Genomic DNA, 27,828 nt, shown 5'->3' with positions numbered 1-27,828 from the left:
TAGCAATCTCTTACTCGACACATCCCCAAAGGCAAGGGAATTAAAAGCAAAAATGAATTACTGGGACCTTATGAAGATAAAAAGCTTCTGCACAGCAAAGGAAACAACCAACAAAACTAAAAGGCAACCAACGGAATGGGAAAAGATATTTGCAAATGACATATCGGACAAAGGGCTAGTATCCAAAATCTATAAAGAGCTCACCAAACTCTACACCCGAAAAACAAATAACCCAGTGAAGAAATGGGCAGGAAACATGAATAGACACTTCTCTAAAGAAGACATCCGGATGGCCAACAGGCACATGAAAAGATGCTCAACGTCGCTCCTTATCAGGGAAATACAAATCAAAACCACACTCAGATATCACCTCACGCCAGTCAGAGTGGCCAAAATGAACAAATCAGGAGACTATAGATGCTGGAGAGGATGTGGAGAAACGGGAACCCTCTTGCACTGTTGGTGGGAATGCAAATTGGTGCAGCCACTCTGGAAAGCAGTGTGGAGGTTCCTCAGAAAATTAAAAATAGACCTACCCTATGTCCCAGAAATAGCACTGCTAGGAATTTATCCAAGGGATACAGGAGTACTGATGCATAGGGGCACTTGTACCCCAATGTTTATAGCAGCACTCTCAACAATAGCCAAATTATGGAAAGAGCCTAAATGTCCATCAACTGATGAATGGATAAAGAAATTGTGGTTTATATACACAATGGAATACTATGTGGCAATGAGAAAAAATGAAATATGGCCTTTTGAAGCAACGTGGATGGAACTGGAGAGTGTGATGCTAAGTGAAATAAGCCATACAGAGAAAGACAGATACCATATGGTTTCACTCTTATATGGATCTTGAGAAACATAACAGAAACCCAAGGGGGAGGGGAAGGAAAAAAAAAAAGAGGTTAGAGTGGGAGAGAGCCAAAGCATAAGAGACTGTTAAAAACTGAGAACAAACTGAGGGTTGATGGGGGGTGGGAGGGGGGGAGGGTGGGTGATGGATATTGAGGAGGGCACCTTTTGGGATGAGTACTGGGTGTTGTATGGAAACCAATTTGACAGTAAATTTCATATATTAAATAAATAAATAAATAAATATAAATAAATAAATAAATAAATAAATAAATAAATAAATAAAAGAAAGGAAAAAAAAGTTTCAAACTTTGGTTTTAGAATACCTTCATGTGCTCAAAAATTATTGAGGATGTCAAAAAGCTTTCATTTATGTGTTATATTTATTTATATGTAGCATTTAAATTAAAACTGAGAAATGTTAAAAATTTTTATATATTAATTTAGAAATAACTTTAATGAACCCATTAGATGTTAACATATTGTAACAAAAAACAATACAAAAAAACAAAAAAACAAAAAATAAGCGAGAATGGCATTATTTTATAGTTTTTAGAAATCTCTTTAATATCCAGGCAGCTGGATTCTCATATCTACTTTTGTATTCAATCTTTTGAGATACTGCAAATCACGTAGCCTCCGGAAAATGTCACTGTACACTTGTGAGAAAGCGAAAGTGAAAAAGGTAAACGTTCTATTATTATTAGGAAAAGAGTTTCAACTTTGGGGGCTCTCTGAAAGAGGGTAGAAGAATTCCAGGGTCCCCAGATCGTACTTAGAGAAGCACCACTATAACATTATGCTTTTGATGGCACAGAGGATAATACTGTGTGGCAAAACAGGAACACCAAAAACTCCAAATCAAAAAGTGATTCACAAGAGTCGGATTCTGAATTCTAATTCTAAGTCAGTTATATCTTAACCAATTTATTTTGCTTAAATTTTTTTTTATGTATACATAAGAGGGTTATATGATGAAAAAAATCCATGCTTGAATAAGTTTAAAAGAATTCATTCAATAGGTATAAAATAAAAATTCTATGTGATAAGAAAACCATTTATCATGGTTTTCTGGCAATGTTTTCCTTTCTTTTTGGTACATAAAATAATGGTATATCTTATAATTGATGGTGCCAGAGATTCAATTAAATACAGTAAATATTGTAAGGTCAAATCTGCATCATATTCCCCTCATGGGGAGAAATTCGGATGTTACTGGAATTTTTAACCACAAGTAACAGTGGGACTGAAGATATCAATTACAATGCAACTAAAATAGCTGAAGAAAATACTTTAAATGGGAAATATTTAACTTAGCATTACATATTTTCAGAATGATATTCCTAAAAAATGGAATAGTGAAATATCTTTGACTTATTCTTATAGTGAAATGTTCTGTTTTTATAGATAAATAATATTTTGATTTGGAAAGGTAATATTCTTTATCCTTCAATCTTCAAATTTGGATTTATTTGTAGGCTTAAAATATTATATCATAAACTTTAAATGAAGTTCAGGTATATTTTAGGTTTTTATATAATGGGAAATCACCTCTACCTTTACTCAGTTGTAGTATTTTAAAGTGGTCTGTAAATACAAAAAAATAGAATAATTATTTACTAAATATAGGTAATCACCATTCTAACTCACTTACCTGGACTGTTTTTGTGGAATGATCTGCATGATTGAAAGTGATTCTATCAGCATCTGGATCAGACTCTGTCTGCCTTAGGGAAGTACGTTTTTTCTTTGTAAGGTCTGCATCTCTGTTGTATGAGTATCCAAGTTTGGAAGTGGGAGATAAACTTGGTTTTTTGATAGGTGATTCAGGATCCGATCTGCATTCTAAGGGTCTGGAATTCTCTAATTTTTCCTTCTCCAAGTTATTACTGATGTCTAGAGTCTGAAGCTTTTGTTCCTCTGTCTCCTCACAAATAAAGGGTGGAGACACACCCTTCTTCTTATCACTAACGTATAAGTCACTTAATTCTAAAGTCTCTGCTTTCAGGAGTCTCTTCTTGCCTAACAAAACTTGTGCGTGGATTGAATCTGTATTGTAACATATTCCAGGGTCATCGGATCCTGAAGTCCTTCCAGAGCTCTGCTGGGACTTTTGGGGTTCTGTGTCACTTTTAGTCCTGCGACAGTAAGGGGAGGATGTGCTTGGACTAAGATGATCATCAGGAGTCTGATGTTCACTTTCTGACTCTCCAACCCCACTATCATTTACAAATACAGAGTCATCTTGCGACAAGAAGTCTACTGCTCCACTGGTAGGCTGCTGTATTTCAGGCTCCCGTTTCAGATCACTAAGTTCTGCATAGAATTTTTCTTGATCAACAGAACTATTTGTATCTGTTTCATAGTTTCCAACTTTATATGTGCTTTTACTGCTGTTCTCCTCTATCTGGACAACATTCAGTTCTTGGCCACTGAAATGTGCCCTGATTTGATAAAGATAAGTCATAACAGTCAGTTTGTCAGGAATTGCTAATAAAACCATATCAGAAGGTTCCAACAACCGGGAAATTCCTATGCTGGCAAATCCATCATATGCCTTTAAAGAAAGGAAAAACAAAGATATATTGAATAGTTCAAACAATCCACTCATTTTAAAAACAGCAAAAGAACAGATATTAACTAGATATACTGTGGTGATCATTTTACAATATATTGAATCATTATGTTATGCACCTGTAACTAATGTAATGTTATATGTCAATTGTGCTTTAATAATAAAGTTGTAAAAATAAAGCTTAGTTACCATAAGAAAAAGCAAATTTTTAAAGAATTTTGTTGTTGTTGTTGTTGTTGGAGGGTATATTACATTAGTAACATTAGTGCTACATGAAATAACAAAATTTCATGCCCAAAATTTGTAAAGGTGGGATAGATGCAAGAAAAAAGAAGTTTCTTAAATTAATACCAATTGAAATGTTCCCCAATAAATGAGTAAAAATGAGAATTAAAACAAAAAAAAAAACCCTTAGAATAATTTTTTATAAGGAACTAAGGTATAAAGAAATAATAATGAATCTGGAGCTTTACCATTCCCATCAATCTCTCGTTATCATGATCATGTAAATGCAGTGATTCGTGAAGAAAAAGTAGAGCTAGATATCCCCAAAGAAGGAAATCCTAGATTACCTGGTATAAAATACAAGTAAGTACTATTTAAGCCTAAGAACATAGTAACATTTTTAAATGCCCAATTAGGACTAATTTTCATAATGAGAAGAGTGATTGCATTTTCACTTCATCCATTTTGGAAAGAATGAAATGTTTTGAGTAGTACAACCTAGTTGAGAATGTGAGGTTGCATTGTATTATTTTTGTTAGCCTTTAAAATGACTGTGGCACATCAGGTTTTTCTAGTTTTGAAGAATCAAAGCTGTTTCTCAATTTACAATTAATTATTACTATCCTGAACTAACCCTTGAAAACAGCACTGTGTTGCTAGGAAGTATTAAAAATATGCCTAAAGGTTCAGATATACTCTTGGAAAAAGTAAGGACCCTCTAGTTGCACTCTCACTTTGGAATATAAAATGTCTAGTCTTTGTAACAACCTAGATGTAGGATCGTAACTCAAAGTTTTTCTTAAAATAAAGGTTAGGAAATTATGTAACAATTTAGAAGGAATTAGTCTTTTGCACTTACATGTTAAAGAGCATTTCTACCTTTGAATTTAATCCTCATCTCAAAGTCTTCCTGGAGTTTAATAAATGTTGTGGAATAAGTAAGAAAGAAAATGAAAAATAAATTGCAATATTAAAACCTCTTCAATTTTCACAGCACTATGTTTCATAATATAGGTACCTCAAAATATTTACTCAAGAGAATGGCTCAGTTGGTGTGCATGTTTAGGCCTGTTTGTTATTTTACATGTTTTAGGAAAATTAAAGTCATTTTCCTCCTCATGTGTCTTGACAACTTGATTGACAGACATCAATTGCAGACCATCACGAAAAGCACCACAGGCAGTATTCTAAACATTTCCCAATTATCTAAAACACTGACATACTGGTTAAGATCATATGTCACAGGTAAATACCTTTTTTATTCAGTACTTTTTACAGACCTGGGAAAATGATTAGCTTCCTTGTGGGGAAGCTCCTGCTGGTGTTTTGCTTTATGTAGCAATTCACTTTATGCACACTAACTGCACTAAAAAAACCATTTAAAAACAAACTGAGTTTCTTGTAAGCGAGGTCAAGACTTTATAAAGGAATCTTCCCCTAGGTTAACCTCTTTTGCTGTGGTCAATCACCTGTCTTTTCAGCTGTTTATGTGAGGACGGAAAAAAAGAGGTCTTTCAAAGAAAATGGTCGTATTCATTCCTAGATGTTATTTAATTGGTAAGGAGGAGTCATTGCCAGTTATATTATGCATCTGCATGGAACTTAAGACCCACGCATTGTTTCTTAGGCTGCTTTAAGTCCAATCAAGGGCAGATGAGGTTATCGGGAAGAATTGTGTGAAGCCGGAAATAAATCTGCAGGTAGTAGCTGATACTCAATGTAGATACCAGGTAGGAAGTTGCAAAGTGATGAAAAGCAAAGATTGTATGACAATTATTTATTCAATTGTGCAATGAATAGGACCATCTAAATTAAAATCCTTTCAAAAAGCCATGATTATCTACGCTAGAAGATCTAATCGAGAAAAAACGTAATAGGATATTCTTCTCTATGTAGTAATATGTAAACCCAAGGTATGCTCATCATTATTAAGTTCCTGAAAAAATAATGTAAAGAAGTGTGACCTAAACCTTAAGGCAAATCTCCATACTCTTAAAAATAGATAGCCAGGTAAAATCAACAATGTTTCCTTTTCAAAATTTCAAACAGTAATTTAAAAGCTTCACTTTACAAAAATAATAATGCTCTATTTTATGCTTTTATCTGCATTTAAATTAGCTTAGTATTTTATTCCAATGCAAAAAAATGCAGGCATAGAACTATCATACAAGCTCTCCTAAATTATACAAGAAATAATTCACAAGAATGACTTACTCTGTAGCATACCTACCACAGATGTGATTTCTATAAGGAAAAATACACTGATATTTTAAGATTACCTTTTTTGGTGGCATATTTCAATTAAAAAACCTAACAGTTTTAAAATGTATTTCTCTAGGGCCATCATCAGGCATTTGTAAAGGTTTTTTTAATGACAATACAAATTTTTGGGTTTAGAGGGCAATAAAAGTAAAAAATTGTTGAATTAAATTCTCATCTGTTAACTGAATTTCTATCAAGATTCCATTTATGGACTTTTTAGCACTCATTGGTGGTTTTAATTGTTTAATTTAAAGTAGACTGAAAACTTTAGACCAGATCACTTTGTCCTATGAATCCTTTTGGCAATACGCCCTTTTCAGAATAATGCTGTATGTTTATAAAATACATAGGATTACAGAAGAAACCAGTTACATGAAAAATAAAACCATAAAAATATTAGTAAGACTGAATTTGAGAAACAGCAATACGTATACTTTTGGTGAATGTATTAACAACTGTAATTGTGAAGAAGTGATGAGCTTAAAAGATATGTGAAGGTATTACAACTGCAACTGCAAGGTGATACCAAAATATCTGAGATTCTTAAGGTGATAAAGTCTTAGGCATGGCTAATGCTAAAGTGGTGTGTTGCCAAAATTCATAATTAAAGGAAATGCTAAATTTCACTTAAAGAATTAAGAAAATAAAATACATTTTCCCCCTAGTCATTTTCAAGAACCCCCTGAATTCTGTCCATAGCTCCCACATTAAGAACTCCTATTCTAAGACAACAATGTATTTCATTAACTTTTCAGCTGAAGAATTCAATTCAGTATAAAAAACAGAGTACTTACTGTGTGTTGAGTTAGTGCTTCCCTCCTTTCTCATGTCACAGTGCACATACATGTTATAATATTGTACTGTGCACTGGGGTAAATAGTTAAGTTAGCCTGCAACCACAGTCAGCTAGCCCAGCAGCCTCTGGGCAACTCAGCCCCACATAGCTACCCTGACGGCCAAAAGAATCAATATCCCCCTGCACAGTAATTAGGAAGCTCTGCCCTCAGTATGCTAATTAATTATGTGGAAAAACTATACAGTTTACCAGAAAGTGAAAAAAAACAAAAATAAAAACCAAAACCCAATGTTCGTATCTTTTTGCTTCTAGGAACATATGCTTGCTTTCTTGCATACCTGCCCTCATTCCCTCCCAACATATTTTTCTAAACTCATAATCATTTATGGTACAAGAGCTTTGGGTGCACTTTTTAAAAGCTAAATCTCGAATAAAAACAGTATGCTTTAACAAATATTTAACAGTGAATGAAGTCCACACATATATTGAAATCTGATGCCAGTCTGGCACTTGTGATCTTTAAAGGCCATGACAACCTAGGGTAAGACAACCTAGAGTAAACTATGCATCCTAATTTGCACTGCAAGGAGCAGACTATCTTCTTTCTGTGAGCTGCAGTTATGACCTTACAACACAACCTCACTTTCCCTAAATCAATAAAAGCTGCAGAAGAGCCAAACTGGAAACTATGTATTTTTTTCCTTGGCAATTCTTACCTTTTTGTTGTTCTCTTTAATATCTTGAGGATTCAGAGACTTGTAGTCACTGGGGGAGAAAAAGGCACCGTAAGTACATACAGTATTTGATAAAAACAGCTGCTTAAAAAAAAACTTGAATCTAAAAATTTGACATTCAATAATACCAAAGAGTAACTAGCAATTTCACAGCAGTTCAATCAACAAAACTAATAGTGTGGAAAAGTAAGTAAGTAAGTAAGTAAGTAAGTAAGTAAGTAAATAAATGAATGAATGAATGAATACAGTGATTACATGTTTCATTGCCTGAAGCTTTCCATCTAAAAGAGAAGTTAAGGCAGGGCACCAGAGACCCATCTTGACAACCAAATTTACCATGAGGTAATCCCTTGTTGTCAATGTACAAAGAGCTATGGGCTAATATGTCTCATCTCATTTTAACAGTAACACAATTTTCATAATAATTAAAAAAAATTTTTTTAATGTTTATTTATTTTAGAGACAGAGAGACAAAGCACAGGTGGGGAGGGACAGAGAGAGCCGGAGACAGAATCTGAAGCAGGCTTCAGGCTCTGAGCTGTCAGCACAGAGCCCGATGTGGGGCTCAAACCCATGAGATCATGAGATCATGACCTGAGCCGAAGTCGGACACTCAACCGACTGAGCCACCCAGGTGCCCCTCATAATAATTTAAAGTCAGTTATTTGTATGAGATTAAGAAGAAAAAACTTTTTTTTTTTTTTTTAAGAGAAGATAGGTTTTAGGCATCAAGAAGGGAGAACTTTTCTTTTTGGCACCCATTTCTTTTCTCAAAAAGCAAAAGGTGTGAGTAATAAGGAAAACAAAGTCAACTGTTTCAGGACATGCGTTAATGAAGTTATTTATGTTTGGGGTGCCTGGGTGGCTGAGTCGGTTAAGCATCCAACTCTTGATTTCAGCTCAGGTCATGATCTCACGGTTCTTGAGTCTGGGCCCCACACTGGGTTCTGCACTGACATTGTGGAGCCTGCTTGGGATTCTCCCTCTCCCTCTCTGTGCACATGGGCACACAAAAAAATAAATAAACTTAAAAAAAGAGAGAAGTTATTTAGGTTTTTAAAGAAACTATTATTTACAAAACAATTTATAGGGAATGGAAAATGTTCTACTTACATTAAATCTGGTCTAAAGTGGTGTAATATTGCACAAAAAGATAAACCGTTTCTCCATGATGTAGTAAAATTGGTGATTTTCACTCCCCGGTAGTTTTTTGTAACTTCTTTACACCATACAAGCAATGACTGACTAGCATTTGGCTTTCGCCCCAAAACAGGACTTGGTATAGGACTTGGCTAGAAAAAAAGAAAAAGAGAAAAACATTAAAATAATTTAATGAAAGATGAAAATTAACATTAATTGACCTAAGTAGATCATTTAAACCCTTTGATGTCAGTTTAGGTCCTTCAAAAATGTCAATTCAAGACAAATTAAACCTCCAAGAAGGAGACATGAATCTTAAGTTATTATCTTCAGTTTTAGCCTATGGCATTTGCCTGACAAGGATGTAGATATGCAAGATTTTAAACTCATACATAAGAACAAGCCAAGAGCTACACTGATGGAAACATTATATTGAAGTATTTAAATACTTAAGTCTGAATATCTGTGTAACTCTTATACCCTAAAAAATTTTCCTCAAATACAATCATGGATAAATATAGTTCCTTTTTGACTAGATTAAAAATAATGTATTTTGAAATCTAACTGTAGCACAAATTGTTAGCAGTGGAAAGACCAAGATCCTATTAAGTTTTTTTTTAATACAGTAATCATATTTTTGATAGCACAATGGTAATCATACTCAAACATATTTCTTATATAAATTTTATGATGGCAAAACAGATTTAGAGTTATTAGCAACAGTCAGGTATTGGTAGCAACAGCACACAACAGTGTGTAATTTGGATTTACTCAAAATATCTTCTAATTATCACTGATAGTTACTTTTGTAGGTTAGTTAGGGGTGTGTGTGTGTGTGTGTGTGTGTGTGTGTGTGTGGCTAAATCTTAAGCATATACTTGGTTTTTCCCTTGTTTATATATTTAAAACAATGATGACAAAAAAAAAACTACATAAGATTTTTATCCTAAACTTTTATTATTCTTAAAACCATGTCACTTTCTTTTACTGAATAACAACCACATTTTGTGATAGTAATTGTAAGGCTGGTACAATTGAAAACCATAAAGAAAACTACAATAGGCTTCTGGACTTTAAATTTTGCTATCAGTTAAGAGTGCTGATGATAAACATAAAATAGGGCCCTCTAAAATAAGGTGAAAGGAGGATTATTATTTACCCCTAATATCACTTAAGTTTAACATGCAAACCATTCTCGCTACAAAGCTTACTTAAGAAAGACCAATGATGCCCCCACTTGACAAAAGCATGTTAGTGCCAAAAAATTAAAATCATCAACTCCAAATTGAGATTATACATTCACTGCTCCTGTGAAAAGACTAAGAAACACTAAGGATGTAATTTCTTATTTTTATTATATTTTTATTAACTGCCTTATTAACAAATTCTTATATAAAGCAACCTTACAAAGGGCTGTTCATTAAGTAATCACCTATACAAAGTAAATGTGAAAAATTCACAAGCCAAAAAATTCAATAAATTTAGGTTCAATTCTACTTATTATGAAGAAGTAGGTAAAAATGGAATTCCTAATGTAATAAAGTATTTACTTTAGAATAAATAATAGTTCTTTTAATAACTTCAATTTGACATGTATAAAAATGAATATTAAATATCTTTTTATCTGATGGTTACTTTGCACTGTGATTTTCAAATAGTTCTAGTCACTTAACCTGAAATAGAGTGGAGAATGGTCCATGGATGAGGTAGGGGGATCAATGAACTGGGTACAAACACATTTTTTTCTTAGATTTCCTATTATTTAAAGGATTGTCTTTATTAAAATGTTTTTCTGTATCAAATTATACTACTAAGACATTGATTCAATTACAGCTTGAGTAATAGGTACATGGGCCAGATAATCTGCAAATGTCATTACAATGATTCATTCCAATCATCATTAGCACGTAGACAGGTAATGTACAAAAGTCATTATCATTGGGGCGCCTGGGTGGCTCAGTCGGTTAAGCGGCCGACTTCGGCTCAGGTCATGATCTCGCGGTCTGTGAGTTCGAGCCCCGCGTCGGGCTCTGTGCTGACAGCTCAGAGCCTGGAACCTGTTTCAGAGTCTGTGTCTCCCTCTCTCTGACCCTCCCCCGTTCATGCTCTGTCTCTCTCTGTCTCAAAAATAAATAAACATTAAAAAAAAAAAAGTCATTATCATTATGTTACAATCCAGAGTGGCTTTCTGTAAGAATTAGGGAAAACACACAATGTCATTATGATTATAAACATATCCTTGTTTCTAAGAAGGCTCAATATGAAAAGGCTAGAAGAACTAAGCTAAACTTTGGATTTACCCTAACACAACAAAACCCTTGAATTAAACATATCTTACAGATGCTTGCTGCACTGCCAAGAAAAAGAAGTCATATGTAATTGAAGAAACTTTGATGAAATTACAAGCCCTATAACTGGTCATATTGGTTGCAGAGAAATAAAACTGAAGTAGAAGCACTGTACAATAAATCATCCACTTTAGAACGGCTGATCTTTCATCTAATATTTTGCAGAGGGTTACAAATAAATAAGCAGTTAAATAATTTCAAAGCTTTCAGGATATGAATGAATGTCATTTCTTGTTTCTTGCTATAGCTGGCTCCTGATGTGGCAGGTTAATTTATTTCTCTGTCTCTGTTTCCTCATCTACAAAATGGGGATTGTAATGGTACCTAGTGTACATAGTGTCATTATAGTAAGAGGACTGCCTCTCCCTCCTCCCATCCATTATTGCTCATTACCACTCTCTCCCTTGATTATTCTGAACCGTATCAACCTCTTTTCTGTTCCTTGGATATCCAAGACATGGTCCACCTTTGCATCTTTGTACAGATTGTTCCATTTACCTGGATGTTCTCCTGTCAGATATCTGCATGATTAACTCCAATGCAACCATTTTCATTATGCCTGTTATGACAACCCTATTTAATAATGCAACCCATCTCCATCATTCAACCTCAACCCCACACTCCTGACTACCTTACCTTGCTCTGTTTTTTCGATAGTACTTACCATCCTATGGTCCATATACTTTATTTTGGTTATTACCAAAATACGCTTATTGGTCATGCTTACTGCTTATTACTTTGTCCATTCTCACTAAATATAAGGTCTGTGAAGACAGGGGTCTATGTTTGTTTCATTAACTTATCCTAAGAGTCAGCAGGCACTCAATAAATGCTGCTAAATAAACAGATGCAGGCAAAACACTTGGCAAAATGTATGGCACATAGAAACAACTCCATAAATGTTAATTACAACTATTATTACTACTACCAATACATTATCAGCACTTGAATTCCTATTTTTGAGGGTCTCTTGGAAACTTAAAAGGCCATGAATTCTTCAAGATTAGTGAAAAATATTTTTGCAAACAAAGCTTTAGCTGGAAGATAATCTTGATACTTTATGTACAAAACGGAGCACTTGGAATTCTTGGCAATGTATCTACTTTTATGAGTTTGGTGCAAAAAGCAGCTCTGAGTGACTTTAATTTAATGCTTTCCAAAGAAAGGAAAACATCAAAATCTGGTCATTAATGGTAGAACCAAACTATCAGATGCTGGAACAACTCTTTTTAAAAGTTCTTTATTTATGCAGTGACCAGATGTATGAGAAGACATCTTCATTTAACATACTGGGAAAGTAAACCACAGATATTACAGTTATATTTGTTATGTACAAGAGAGGAAATTTCTAAAAGCCATTCTTATAACTTTATGATCAGATTAATCAGAATCTGACTGATTTTGAAGAACTGATCTGCTTCATTAGGTGATCCTTCCATTTCTCTCTAAATCAAGCTACTATATGGATGCAATGGTACCAATCTCAGCTTAACTAAGAACTACAAATAGATGCCAATCATCATGATTATAGAGCCAATTTGAAGACATTACTGTGGAGAGGAAATAGGACTTGAAACCGTTGTTTCACTTAACAGTTCTGTGTTCTAGTATAATTTTAATGCATTGTTTCTGTTAACATAGCATTTTACATATTAAAGATAATAAGGCCACCTAGTTACTCTTTCTATCAATGGCAAGAGGATTGCTTTCAGAAAACCTAGTCAAATAACTTGTTACAAAATTTCCTAAATTTTAATAGCTGTAAGAAATTTCAATTCCATTTTTTCTGCTCTACCCCTCTCACTATAGTTGCTTTCTCTTTGCTCTTTCCTCTTCTTCCACTGATACAAGCACATATATATTCCTCTAGGTATTGCTCTAAATAGTTTTTTCTCTTTCCACACTTTGAGCTGATTCACTCCCAGGATTTCAACTATCACTTCCATGCAGATGATTCCCAAATATACATTTATAGTTCAAACTATCTCAAGTTGACATTTCCAGCTGGCCGTCCTTCCTGCCATATAAAATTCAAACTCAATATGTTCAAAACCATAATTATAATCTTTCCTTACAACCTGCTTCATTTTCATTATGTTTACAAATGATACTGCTATTGTCCCAATTATCTAGACTTTTAATCTCAGAATCAGCTTTGACCTCTTCCTTCTCCAATCATCCCTTATTAATATAAGTTAATTCATGGGAAATTTTGATCCTATTGCTATAACCTATCTTCTTTTGTCTAGCTATTGCAAAATCTTGCTAATAGGTCTTCTGTTTTTCAAAATTCCCCTTTATCTGATTCATTGCCATAGCAACAAACTTCTTAAAGCACAGGTCAAAGTATCTAATGACTGTTAAACACACAAAATGACATCAAAATACTTTTGAGAAGTGAATCCCAAATCTCTTTCAATGTATCTACTCTCCAGGATGATTATTCTCTAGAATCACTATGCTCTCCTCCCTAGTCCCAGCTCCCCTACTTCCTGTCTTTGATCATACAGATTGTCACCTCACTTTGGAGTATCTTCTGTCCCAAGTACAACTGCTACAATTCCACTTTAACTTCAAGATAATTGCACAAGAGGGGCACCAGGGTGGCTCAGTCAGTTAAGTGTCTGACTCTTAATTTTGGCTCAGGTCATGATCTCCCAGTTCGTGAGTTCAAGCCCCACATCAGGTTCTGTGCTGACAGTGCGGAGTCTGCTTGGGATTCTCTCTCTCCCTCTTTCTCTGCCCCTCCCTGGCTTGTGCTTTCCCTCTCTCTCAAAATAAATAAGTAAACTTTAAAAATATGTTTTTTTTTTAAAAAAAGATTATTGCACATGAAATCTCTCCAACTCCAGTCAGTAGGAATTTTCAATATTCCTTTGACTCTCATATAGAATTTTTCTTACAATATGTTATTTCTTCCCTCTACAAAAAGACTTAATTCTTCATTAATCCATACAGTATATTCTGAGCATTTACTATGTCCCACAGGCAATGTTAAAATCTTTACATGGATTAGCTCACTTAATCTTCACAACTCCTTTGAGTTAAGTGCTATTATTCCCAATTTCAGTTGAGGAAACTTAAGTCACACAGCTAAAAAGTAAAGGAGTTAGGATCTATACCAAGGTGTTCCCACTCCAGAGCCTGTGCTCTTATCCAACATGCATTTCACATTTCAAGATAATGCAGCTTTAGGACCTCAGCAGAAACTGTAAGTTTCTTGAGACTAGTAGTTGCCTTAGTTTACTTCTTACCTTTTTCAGAGCTTAGTGACTGACTGCCCAGTGTATATTAAGTTAATTGATTCTAAAAAGGCAATTGATCCAAAAATTTTAAGCTTTAGGAGTACTTAGTTGATAAAACCCTTTGTCCATTCTTTGGATTTTATTTACTTATTTAAAAAAAAATTTTTTTTTATGTTTGGGCGCCTGGGTGGCTCACTTGGTTAAGCATCCGACTTTGGCTCAGGTCATGATCTCACTGTTTGTGGGTTCGAGCCCCGCATCCGGCTTGGTGCCGACAGCTCAGAGCCTGTTTCAGATTCTGTGTCTCCCTCGCTCTCTGCCCCTCCCCCACTTGCGCTCTGTCTCCATCTCAAAAATTAAAAAAACATTAAAAAAAATTTAAAAAAAATTATGTTTGTTTATTTTTGAGAGAGAGAGAGAGAGAGAGAGAGAGAGAGAGGGAGAGAGAGGGAGAGAGAGAGAGAGAGAACGAGCGAGGGAGAGGCAGAGAGAGAAGGAGACACAGAATCCGAAGCAGGCTCTAGGCTCTGAGCTGTCTGCACAGAGCCTGATGCTGGGCTGGAACCCAAGACCGTGAGATCATGACTTAAGCTGAAGTCGGACTCTCAACCGACTGAGCCACCCAGGCGCCCGCCCCTCTTTGGATTTTAGAGTATTGGTTAGAAGTAGAACTAGAAGTAGAACTGTCAGTCCACAGCAGTGAAATATATACTACTATTGCTAAAACTGTAGGACATTTTTGTCTCCCTATTGCTGATTCTGGGAGTCTTCCCCCAATTATTACAAATTTTCAAAAACAATTGAGGAAACTGTGGATAAACCTTACAATTTGGGGAGCACAAAACAAAAGCAGTGGTGAGAACAGTAACACTTGTATTTGCACCGTTAATTCTTCTTCAAAGTGTTTCATTTAAATAACTTCATTTTATTCTCATAGAGAAATTGAGGTATTATTTTACTTCTAGACAATCTGAAAGATTATGCTGTAATTAAATTAATATTGGGAGGAACTTGTGCTTATATTAAAGGACTACCATCTGAACACAATTTTTGGTTGCTGGTTTTTGTTTTTTTTTAGTTTATTTATTTTTGACAGTGTGAGCATGAGCTGGGGAGGAGCAGAGAGAGAGGGAGACACAGAATCCGAAGCAGGCTCCAGGCTCCAAGCTGTCAGCACAGACCCTGATGCGGGGCTCGAACTCAAGAACTGTGAGATCATGACCTGAGCCGAAGTCGGACGCCCAACTGACTGAGCCACCCAGGTGCCCCAACTGGTTTTTTTTTTTTTTAAGTTTATTTATTTATTTTTGAGACAGAGAGCAAGAGTGTGAGTGGGGGAAGGGCAGAGAGAGAGGGAGACAGAGAATCTCAAGTAGGCTCTTGAGTTGTCAACCAAGAGCCTGACGTGGGCCTCAAACTCAAGAATGGTGAAATCATGACCTGAGTTGAAATCAAGAATTGGACCCTTAACCAACTGAGCCACCCAGGCGACCCTGAACACAATTTTTAAAAAGCTGAACAAAATGTTAGAAAACATTCTAAGATACATCAAACAACTATCCTCAAATCAAGATCTTGGACAGACTAGGTAACTGGAGAGTGAGCAAAGCTCTCACAGCTGCTTTTGTAATGGTTGCTCTGCAAGAGTGAACTGAGGGGCAGAGCTGCACTTTTGGTAGACTCCCAAATAGCAATATGCACCCCTCAACCCTCAAAAGTAGAAAAAATAAAATAAAATGGGAACAAAAAATAGTGAAATTGGAAATACGCATACAATACAAAGGATCAACAAAGCCAAAAGTTGCTTCTTTGAAATGACAAAATCAAACCTCTGATATGACTGAACAAGAAAAAAAAAAAGAAGAAAGCAAATTCCTAGAAAAGCATAGCTAGAAGAGACAGAAAGCCTGGATAGTTCTTGTTGCTATTGAAGAAACTGAATTTGTAATTGAAATCCTTCCTATAAACAAAATTTCAGGTGGTTTTATTGATAAGTTCCACCAAACATTCAAGGAAGAAATATGTCCAACATTACACTTATTCTTCCAGAGAATAGGAAAAATGAGTTTATTCTCCAACTCATTTCATGATCCTAGCAAACCCTGATACCAAAACTCAATAGAAAAAGAAAAAATTACAGGAAAACCTGTCATGAATATAGAGGCAAAAGTGTTAATAAAAATATTAGCATGTTGAACCTAGCAATTTATAATTGAACAAACTGGACAATTAACCAAGGAATGCACATTTGACTTAACATTAGCAAACCTATTGAGGTAACTTGCCAAATTAACAGATGATAGGGGAAACTGTGTAGATATAATCATCTAAATAGATACAGAAAAACATTTAACAAAATGTAATGTCCATTTATATTCTATAAAATAGTCCTAGCAAATTGATAGTAACAAGATTCCTTAACTTGTAGAATCTTCAGCAACTATCTCAATGATGAAATATTTAAGATTTTTCCTTTGAGAGTGGGGATCTACCACCACTTTTATTTACCATTGTTTTGGAGGTCTTAGCTAGTTTTAAGGCCAGAAAGAGATATAATGTTGTAAATACTGGAAAAGAATCAAAATGGTAAAAGTGACATTATTTGCAAATAATATAATTAAGTACATAGAAAATCCAAAAGAACCTATAGATAATTTATTAGGATGAATATGAGAATTTAAGGAGGTTGCTGTGTACAAAAAACAATGTACAAAACTAACTGCATTCCTATACACCAACAAAAGCAGTTAGAAATTAAAAATTTTAAGACCATTCACAGTGGCATAAAAAAATTACTAAGGAATAAATCTACAAATAATGTGCATGAGTCTAACTAAAAAACTATCAAGATTTACTGTGAGAAAATACAGGAATCTTAAAGAGGTAAAGAAATATACCATATCCATGGATTAGAAGACACAATTTATAAAGACACCAATTATTTCCAGGGAGAAAGGGTTAACCAAAAGATCTAAGACCTTTATGAGGAAATGACCTCGAGTTTACCTTCCAGCAATGTTCCCACAGAAATATATTGGATGAACATCAACGTGAAAGGTCAAGTTTGTTACCAGGCAACATTACTTATTGTAAAAATGACCCCGGCTTGGTGAACTGCATCTACACTTGGAAGCCTGTCAATAAACTATAAATGCCTATTGAAAAATAAAGGCCACAGCTTCCTTGTGCTTACAGTGATTCTGGCACTTAAATGTGTCCCTCGAGGGATCTAATGGTTAAACATACAGGTGTACAAGAGTATGTATCTTATAAACCAGAGTGGTCCACACTTACCCATCTTGCAACTGAACAATTCACGGGGAGTTGAACTATGGCACTGCATACCTGATGCTATAATGCTTACATACTGCATTTCTTTGCCTTCTATAAAGCTAAGTAACCTAGTGCCAAGTTATTTTATACACACCCATACACAAAGGGCTTATAATCAGAATGAAAATCTGCTCTATCACATTATTAAGAGAACTGCAAAAGACACTACTACATACTTCCCTCCCAGGAAGGCTAAAGGTAAAAACTCTTTTAATTAAAAGGAAATTAATATTTTAATGAAATTAAAAATATCAAGTGTTGACAAGAATGTGGAGCAAAGGGAACTTATACAGAGCTCACGGGAAAACTCTGGCATCATCTATTATGATAAATCTGAAGATGTGCATATGCTATGACCCAGCAATCCTAGGTTTATAACCTACAGAAACTCATGGTTATACAAGATAGAACACATGTTCAAAAATGTTCACAGCATTTTTGCACTGTCACAGCAGCACTGTTTACAATTTCCCATATGTGAAAATAATTCTAATATTAGAATTATATATGTTGTTGGTGACAACAATAAAATAGATCTTAAAATTGTGATCTGTTCAGATAGTGAAATAACACCACACACACACACACACACACACACACACACACGCAGAGAGAGACAGACAGAAAGAAGGGAGGGAGAGGAGAGAGATTGAGAGAAGTACAGAAAACATTTAATCCTAAAATATACTACTGACAAAAGAAAACAGGTACAAAATCATATATATATATACCAGGTGATTCCATTTATATAAAATGAAAAACCAGTCAAACCTAACATTATATTATTCAAGGATTTGTAGTTAAAATTTCTGGAGTGATTTCAAAGATCTAATTCTTTTGGTGTTTACATAGATGTTCACTTAAAATAATTTTCTTAAGCTGCATATATGTTTTATGCACTTTTTTTGTATATATTTTATATACATTTCTGTTTCACAGCAAAAATGTTTAAGAAAAATATTGGAATTGCTGGTTTAAAAATAATGAAGTAAAGATGGTGGTTTCCCCATGCAATCTGAAAATCACCTGAAGGTAACAAGGATAATGAGAAACAAAAGTAAACCTTTATCAGCCTGAAGTAGGAGACATATGGAACCCTGACTACAATATATGGGGATGTTCTAACAATAAATTAATAAACAAATTTCCCAAATTACCAGAAGAATCAATTATAAATAAAACAAGGAAAACATAACTCATATAGTGCAAAAAAAATTTAAAAGAAAGCATAATTATAAAATAGGATTTCAGAACCAGGACAGAACCAGATAGATAATTATATATCTAATAATTACATACAATAGAGACAGTAGAAATAGGCCCACATACAATAGCAGGGGAGAGAAGGTTGACCTTAAGGACTTGTGTGAAAAGACTGGTGGTGATATTAACAAATATTACTCTTCTTATATGTGTAATCAAATATGACAACATTTGGAAGATCTGCAGGACTTGGGGAATCAATATTGTCCAGTGAACAAAACACATAATATTACAAAACCATGCATCAACAAAATATCCATTTGAAAATGCAAGATAAACCAAGGTATGATTTCAGATTCTGCATGTCAAATAAAAAAAAACTATCACTTGTGAGTTTTCAGGTAGTATCAAAGAAGACAATCTATAATTATTTGAAAAGTCTATTAAAATTATCTTTATTTTTCCAACTGTAAGTGTGAACATCAGATTTTCTTTATATACTTCAACCAAATAGCATATTTACAACAGATTAAATACTGAAGCTATCTCTACTAAGCCAGTCATTAGAGTGTGGCAAAAGTGGAAAAAATTTCATTCTTTTTACTAAATTGTTTTTGTTTTGGAAAATATAGTCATTTTTCCAAAAAAAATGTTATTTATGTATGTAATTGTTTATTATTTTTATTTTATTTGAGAAAGTGTACATGAGAGAGCATGCATGTGAGAGAGGGAAGGGCAGAGGGAGAGGGAACAAGAGAATCTCAATCAGGCTCCATGCCCAGCACCGAGCCTGACACAGGGGTCAATCTCACGACCATGAGAACATGACCTGAGCTGAAATCAAGAGTGGGACGCTTAACCAACTGAGACACTTATACACCCTATTATTATTATTTTAAATGAATTAATATACTTTTTAATTTTCTCATTTTTAATTTCTAATATTATAAGTATCAATAGGTATAGCTCACATAAAAATTCTTTGGGGCCCTGAATAACTTAAAACATTTTTATTATAGTAAAGTACACATAATTTAGTTTGTACCATCTTAACCAGTTTTATACATTTTTAAGAATGTTTATTTTTTAAAAAAAAATTTTTTTTAAGTTTATTTATTTTTGAGACAGAGAGAGACAGAGCATGAACGGGGGAGGGGCAGAGAGAGAGGGAGACACAGAATCGGAAGCAGGCTCCAGGCTCTGAGCCATCAGCCCAGAGCCTGACGCGGGGCTCGAACTCACGGACCGCGAGATCGTGACCTGAGCCGAAGTCGGACGCTTAACCGACTGAGCCACCCAGGCGCCCCAAGAATGTTTATTTTTGAGAGAGAGAGAAAGTGGGGAAGGGGCAGAAAGAAAGGGAGACAGAGGATTCATAGCAGGCTCCACATGGTCAGCACAGAGCCTGACACAGGGCTTGAACTCATGAACCATGAGATCATGACCTAAGCTGAAGTTGGATGCCTAACCAAATGAGCCACCCAGGAGCCCCATCTTAACCATTTTTAAATGCACAGTTCAGTGGTATTAAGTACATTCCCTATTGTTGTGCAACCATCATGACTGTCCATCTCCAGAACACATATCTTGCAAAACTGAAACTCTATACCCATTGAACAGTAATTTCCCATTTCTGCTTTCCCACAGCCTCCAGCAACAATTCTACTTTCTGTATGATAGAACTGTTGTTACATAAGATACCTTATGTAAGTGTAATCACATGTATTTATCATTTTGTGACTGGCTTATTTCACTTAGCATAATATCCTCAGGGTTCACTGATGTTATAGCTTATGTCAGAATTTCCTTCCTTTTCAAAGCTAAACAATATTCCACTGTGTGTGTGTGTGTGTGTGTGTGTGTGTGTGTATATATATATATCTATCACATTTTGTTTATCCGTTCATCTGTTGATGGACACATGGGTTGCTTCCATGTTTCAGCTACTGTGAATAATGCTGACTATAAATGTAACTATACAAATATCTCTTTAAGATCCTGCTTTCAAGTCTTTTAGATATACATCCAGAAGTGAAATTGCTGGATCATATGGTAATTCTATTTTAAATGTTGTGAGGAACATCTATAGTGTTTTCCATAGTGGCTGAACCATTTTATATTCCCACCAGTGGTGCACAAGAGTCTCAATTTCTCCACATCCTCACCAACACTTGTTATTTTCTTTTCCTTCCTTTCCTTTTTGTTTTTCTTTTGATAGTAGTCACCCTAATGAATGTGAAGTGGTATCTCACTGTGATTTTGATTTACATTTCTCTAATGACTAGGGATTTTCAGCATCTTTTCACATGCTTATTGGCCATTCATATATTTTCTTTGGTGAAATGTCTATTCAAGTTCTTTGTTCATTTGCTTTTTGTTGTTGACTTTTAGGAGTTCTCTCTATACTCTGAATATTAGTTCTTCATCAGACATATAACTTGGAAATATCTTCTCATATTATGCAGGTTGCCTTTTACTCTGTTGATTGTGTCCTTTCATGAATATAAGTTTTAAATTTTCATGAAGTCCATTTGCCTATATTTTTTTGGTTACTTGTACCTTGGGTCTTACATCCAAGAATTCATTCTCAAATCCAAACTTGTGAAGCTTCTGCCCTATATTCTCGTATAAGAGTTTTATAGTTTTAGTTCATACATTCAGGTTTTTGATCCATTTTGAATCAATTTTGTACAAGGTGCTAGGTAAGGACCCAATTCCATTCTTTTGCAAGTAGATATCCAGTTTTCCCAGAACCATTTGTTGAAAAGACTGTACTGTCCCCACTGAATGGACTTGGCACCCTTCTTGAAAACCATTTGACCATATATGCAAGGGTTTATATCTGAGCTCTCTATTCTACTGCCCTATATGTCTGTCTTTATGTCAGGACCACATTGTTTTGATCACTGTAGCTTTGTAGTAAGTTTGAAATCAGGAAGGTGAGCCCTCCAAAACTGTTCTTTTTCAAGATTGTTTGGCTATTTGGGATACCCTAAGATTCCATATGAACTTTAGAATGGATTTTTCTATTTTTGCTTTTTTAGGATTTTATTGGGGATTGCATTAAATCTATAGGTCACTTTGGGTGGTATTGACATCTTAACAATATTAAGTCTTCCAATCCATAGACATCTGTTAAACATAGCCATTTGTTCGTGTCTTCTTTATTTCATCATTGTTTCCTACTTTTCAGTTCACAAGTCTTTCACTTCCTTAGTTAATCCCTAAGTATTTTATCCTTCTGATATGACTGTAAATGGAATTGTTTTCTTAACTTACTTTTCATACTGTTCATTGTTAGAGATACAACGCAACTTATTTTTGTGAAGACTCTGTAACCTTTGCCAAACCATCTATTCTAGCAATATTTTTTGTGTGGAATCTTTTGAGGTTTTCTATATATAAGATCATAATCATCTATGCAGAGGAATAGTTTTACTTCTTCCATTCTAATTTTGATGGCTTTTGTTTCTTTTTCTTGCCTAACTGCTCCAACTAGGACTTCCAGTGTTACACTGAATAGAAGTGGAGACAGTAAGCACCCTTGCTTTGTTCCTGATATTAGAGTAAAAGCTTTTAATCTTTCATCACTGAGTATGATATTAACTGTGAGTTTTTCATATATGGCTTTTATTACCTTGAGATAGCTCCCATGTATTCCTACTTTGTTGTTTTTTTTTTTTTATCATGAAAACGTATTGAATGTTATTATTTACTTTTTCTACATTTATTGAGATAATCATGCAGTTTCTATCCTTTACCTTAATGAGGTGTTGACTGATTTTCATATGTTGAACCACCCTTGCATTCCAGGAATAAATTCCTCTTGGTCACAATTCTTTTAGTATGCTGCTGAATTCAGTTTGCTAGTATGTTGTTGAGGATTTGTGCATCAATGTTTATAAGAAATACTGGTCAGTAGTTTCCTTTTCTTGTAGTGTCTTGGGCTTTGTTATCAAGGCAATGCTGGCCTTACAGAATGAGTTAGGATGTGTTCCCCCCTCTTTAATTTTGGGGATGATTTGTGTTTTTTCTTCTTTAAATGTTTGGTTGAATTCACCAGTGAAGCCACCAGGTCCAGAGCTGTTGGGATATTTTGATGACTAACTCAAGGTCCTTACGAGTCACAGGTGTGTATTCAGATTTGTGTTTCTTCATGAGTCGGTAATGGTAGGTTTTGTTTCTAGGAATTTATGCATTTCATATAGGTTATCCAATTTGTGGGCATACAGCTGTTCCTAGTATTGTCTTATAATTCTTTCTATTTCTGTAGAATTTCTAATAACGTCCTCACTTTCATTTTTGATTATAGTAATGTGACTCTTCTCTCTTTTTGTCTCTGTCCATCTGTCTAAAGGTTTGTTAATTTTGTTGATCTTTGCAAGAACTTTTGGTTTCACCAGTTACCTCTATCTTTTTTCAAAGACGTATTCTTTTAGGAGTGTAGTTTTACAAAAAATGCAGAGGAAAGTATAGAGATTTCTCATATATGCCCTGCCTCCACACAGGCATAGCCTCTCCCATTATCAATATCACTCATCATAATGGTACATTTTTTATCAATAATGTTATTCATCATCTCACACAGTTACCACTTCTTTATGTGTGGTGAAAACACTTAAGATCTATTCTCTTAGCAAATTTCAAGTATACAATATTCTTAATTATAGCCACCTTCTTGTACATTAGATCACTAGATCTTATTCACACTACATAAAACTTTATACCCTTTGACCAACATCTTCCCACTTCCACAGTTTATCTTAGGGTTCACATTTGGTGTTGTACATTCTATCAATTTGGACAAATGCATAATGACATATGTCCATCATTGTAATATTGTACAGAATATTTTTGCTCCTCTGTGCTCTACCTAGTCATATTTCCTCTACACCCAGGTCCTGGCAACCACTGAGCTTTTTACTGTCTCCACAGTTTTGCCTTTTCTAAGATGTCATATAGTTGGGCCCACACAGTATGCAGCCTTTTCTGAGTGGCTTTCTTCACTTAATAATAAGCACTAAGGTTCCTCCATGTCTTTCCATGTCTTGATAGTTCATTTCATTCTAATGTTTAATAATAACCTGTTATCCAGGTACCACAGTTTAGTTACCATTCACCTACTGAAGGAGATTTGGGTTGCTCCAAGTTTTAGCAATTATGAATAAGCTGCTATAATAATCCATGTGCAGGTTTTTGTGTGGATATGTCTTCTACTCTTTTGGATAAATACCAAGAGGTACAACTCCTGGATCATATGGTAAGACTGTTTACATTTTTAAGAAACAGCCAAACTGTCTTCTAAAGTAGCTTTATACCATCTTGCATTACCACCAGCAATGAATTAAGAGTTCTTGTGTCCCACATCCTTGTCAGGATTGGGTGTTGTCAGTGTTCCAAATTTGGGCCATTCTAATAAGTGTATAGTGGTATCTCATTGTTTCAATTTGCATTTCCCTGATTACATGTGATATGGAGCATCTTTTAATAGGCTTATTTGAAATCTGTAAATGTTCTTTGAAGAAGTGTCTGTAAGGTCATTGGCGCATCTTTAAATAAGGGTTGTTTTCTTATTGTGGAGTTTTAATAGTTCTTTGTATCTTTTAGATAACAGTTTTAATCAGATGTGTCTTTTGCAAATATTTTCTCCATTTGTTGCTTGTCTTTCCATTCTCTCCATACTACTTTCCGTAAAGCAGAAGTTCGTAATTTTAATGAAATCCAGATTATCAATTATTTCTTTCATGGATCATGCTCATGGTGTGTATCTTAAAAAGGCATCACCATGCCCAAGGACACACCTACATTTTCTTCTATGTTATCTTCTAGGAATTTTACAGTTTTGCATTTTATATTTAGGTCTACGAATCATTTAGAATTAATTTTTGTGATGGATATAACATCTATGTCTATATTCATATTTTTGCATACGGATGTCTACTTGCTCTAGCACTATTTGTTCTATTGTTTTTCTATTCTTTATTTCATTTGTCTTTGCTATAATTTTTATTATTTCCTTCCTCTGCCAGCTTTGGGTTTAATGTTTTCTTTTTCTAGTTCCTTAAGTTGTAAAGTTAGGTTATTGAATTGATATTTTAAAAAATATTTTTAATGTTTTTATTTATTTTTGAGAGAGAGAGAGAGAGAGAGAGAGAGAGAGAGAGGGAGGGAGACACAGAAACTGAAGCAGGCTCTAGGCTCTGAGCTGTCAGCAAAGAGCCTGACGTGGTACTTGAATCCACAAACCATGAGATCATGACCTGAGCTGAAGTTGGACCCTTAACCAACTTAGCCACCCAGGCGCCCAGAGATCTTTCTTTTTAAAATTTTAATGATATATTTAACCCAATATATTAAAAATATTTCCAATTCCCATATTCCAATAATTACTGCTTTAAATTATTAGTTATTTTCTATTCTTGGTGTGAACTAAGTCTTTAAAATTCAGTATGCATTTGGCACTTATAACACATCTCAATTCAGACAGGAGCTGAATGGCTACAGGTGCTGAATGGCTGTCATGTGAGAAAGTACAGTTATAGACTGGTTGTGGTTTTTTTAATTAATAAAAATTTTATATATTTAAGGTATACAATGTGATGTTTTGATACACATACATATTGTATGTGTATAATTACTATAGCCAAGACACTTAGGTTGTTTCCATATTTTGGCTATTCTAAATAATGCTGCAATGAACACTAAAGTGTGGATATCTCTTTGAGATACTGATTTCATTTCCTTTGGATATACAGCCAGAAATGGGATTGCTGGATCATCTGTTAGTTCTATTTTTAATTTTTGGGGGGAATCATCACACTTTTTCCATAATGGCTGTATCAGTTTAAATTCCCACCAATAGTGTACAAGGATTCTTTTTTCTCCACAGTCTTGCCCACACTTGTCATTGTTTTTAAAGTTTATTTATTTATTTTGAGAGAGAAAAAGAAAGTACAAGCAGGAGAGCGGCAGAGAGAGGGAGAGAGAGAGAATCCTAAATAGGCTCTGCACTGTCAGCGTGGAGCCTGATGTAGGGCTCAAACTCATGAACCATGAAATCATGATCTGAGCTGAAGTCGGATGCTTAATCGACTGAGCCACCCAGGTGCCCCAACACTTGTTATTTTTTGTGTTTGTGATGATAGCCATCCTAGCAAGTGTTAAGTATTATTTTACTGTGGTTTTGATTTGTATTTCTTGGTGATTAGTGGCACTGACCACCTGTTTCATATACCTGTTGGCCATTTGTATGTCTTCTTTGGAATAATGTCTATTCATGTCCTCTGCCCATTTTTTAATTGGGTTGTTTTCTTCCCATTGGGCTGTACTGAGTCCCGTATGTATTTTACATATTAACCTCTTATTAGATATAGGATTTTGCAAATATTAGCTCATTTTGTAGGTTGCTTTTTCATTTTTTTACGGTTTCCTTTGCTGTGCAGAAGCTTTATGGATGATGTAGTCCCACATGCTTATTTTTGGTTTTGTTCACTTTGCTTTTGATGTCATATCCAAGATATCATTGCAAAACTGATACCAAAGAGCTTTTCCTCTAAGTTTTCTTCTAGGAGATTTATGGTTGTATGTTTAAATCTTTAATCCATCTTCAGCTGATTTTTGTGTATGGTATAAGGGACAAATTGTATTCTTTTGCATGTGGACAGTTTTCCAAGCATAATTTATTGAAGAGACTGTTCTTTTCTATTGTGTATTCTTGGCACCTTTGTCGAAGATCAGATGAATGTATATGTGTGGGTTGATTTCTGGGCTATCTCTGATGTTCCATTGGTTTATGTGTCTGTTTTTATGCCAGTACCATACTGTTTTGGTTACTATAGCTATGTAATATAATTGGAAATCAAAAAGGGTGTTACTTCCAATAATGTTCTTCTTTCTCAAGGCTGTATTGGCTATTTGGACTCTTTTGTGGTTCCATATGAATTTTAGGATTGTTTTTCCTATTTATGTGAAAAATGTCATTGGAATTTCAATAAAAATTGCATTAAATCTGTAGATCACTCTGGTTGGTATGGATGTTTCATTTAATTTTTTTTTTTAATTTTACAGTGAGAGAGAGCACGAGTGGAGGAGAGGGACAGAAGGAGAGGGAGGGACACAGAGAGACACACGGTGGGGGGGGAGGGAGGGAGAGAGTCTCAAGCTGAGCGTGGAGCTTGATGTGGGACTCAATCCCACCATTCTGAAATCTTAACCTGTGCCAAAATCTAGAGTCAAATGCTCAAGTAACTGATCCACCCAGGTGCCCCATTGTGGATATTTTAACAATATTAATACTTCCAATTCATGAACACAGTTTATCTTTCTGTTTCTTTGCGTCTTCTTCAATTTACTTCAACGTTTTATTGTTTTTGAGCGTACAGATGTTTCACCTCCTCTGTTAAATTTATTCGTAAGTTTTCTTCTTTTTGATGCTGTTGTAAATGTAATTGTTTTCTTGATTTCCTTTTCATAGAGTTCATTATTAGTGTCAAGAAACACTACTGATATTTGTGTGTTGATTTTGTATTCTGCATCCAACTTTCCTGAATTTATTAGTTTGAACAGTTTTTTTTAGTGGAGTCTTTAGGGTTTTCTACATACAGGATCATGTCTTCTGCCAACAGATAATCTTAGGTCTTCCTTTCAGATTGGGTTACCTTTTGTTTACTTTCCTTGCCTACCTATTCTAAGACTTCTAGTATTTTACTGAATAGAGGTGGGGACAGTGGGTACCCTTGCCTTTATCAGATATTAGAGGAAAAGTTCAGTTTTTCCTGGTTGATTATGAGGTTAGCTATAGGGTTTTCATAAATGACCTTTATTGTGTTGTAGTAAGTCTGTCTGTATCTATTTTGTTGGGAGTTTTTATCACAAATGAATGCTGAACTTTATCAAATACTTTTTTAAAAATACTTATTTTTCAGAGAGAAGGAGAGTACAAGGAAGAGAAGAGCAAAGAGAAAGGGGGACAGAGGATCTGAAGCAGGTTCCATGCTGACAGCAGCAAGCTGATGCAGGCTCAACCCATGAACTGCAAGATCATGAACTTAGCCGAAGTTGGATGCTCAACAGACTGAGCCACCCAGGTGCCCCAGTCAAATACTTTGTTTTG

At 34.8% G+C, this 27,828-nt stretch overlaps 1 protein-coding gene across 14 annotated transcripts in view; it reads right to left on the bottom strand.

Moving 5' to 3' along the window:
• Positions 1-27,828, bottom strand: part of EHBP1 (EH domain binding protein 1) — a 375,396-nt gene that overhangs the window by 99,774 nt on the left and 247,794 nt on the right. For all 14 annotated transcript variants that reach the window (XM_049650279.1, XM_049650277.1, XM_049650275.1 and 11 more), the window contains 3 exons: positions 8,561-8,739; positions 7,430-7,478; positions 2,510-3,412 (listed from right to left, as the gene is read on the bottom strand). In XM_049650279.1, coding sequence (XP_049506236.1) covers positions 2,510-3,412; positions 7,430-7,478; positions 8,561-8,739 — 1,131 coding nt within the window. The remainder of the gene's footprint in view (positions 1-2,509; positions 3,413-7,429; positions 7,479-8,560; positions 8,740-27,828) is intronic.

This window comes from Panthera uncia (genome assembly GCF_023721935.1).
Source record: "Panthera uncia isolate 11264 chromosome A3 unlocalized genomic scaffold, Puncia_PCG_1.0 HiC_scaffold_11, whole genome shotgun sequence".
Classification (NCBI taxonomy): Eukaryota; Metazoa; Chordata; class Mammalia; order Carnivora; family Felidae; genus Panthera; species Panthera uncia.
The sequence above is the reverse complement of the archived record's forward strand: the minus strand, read 5'-3'. Positions and strand labels throughout refer to the sequence as shown.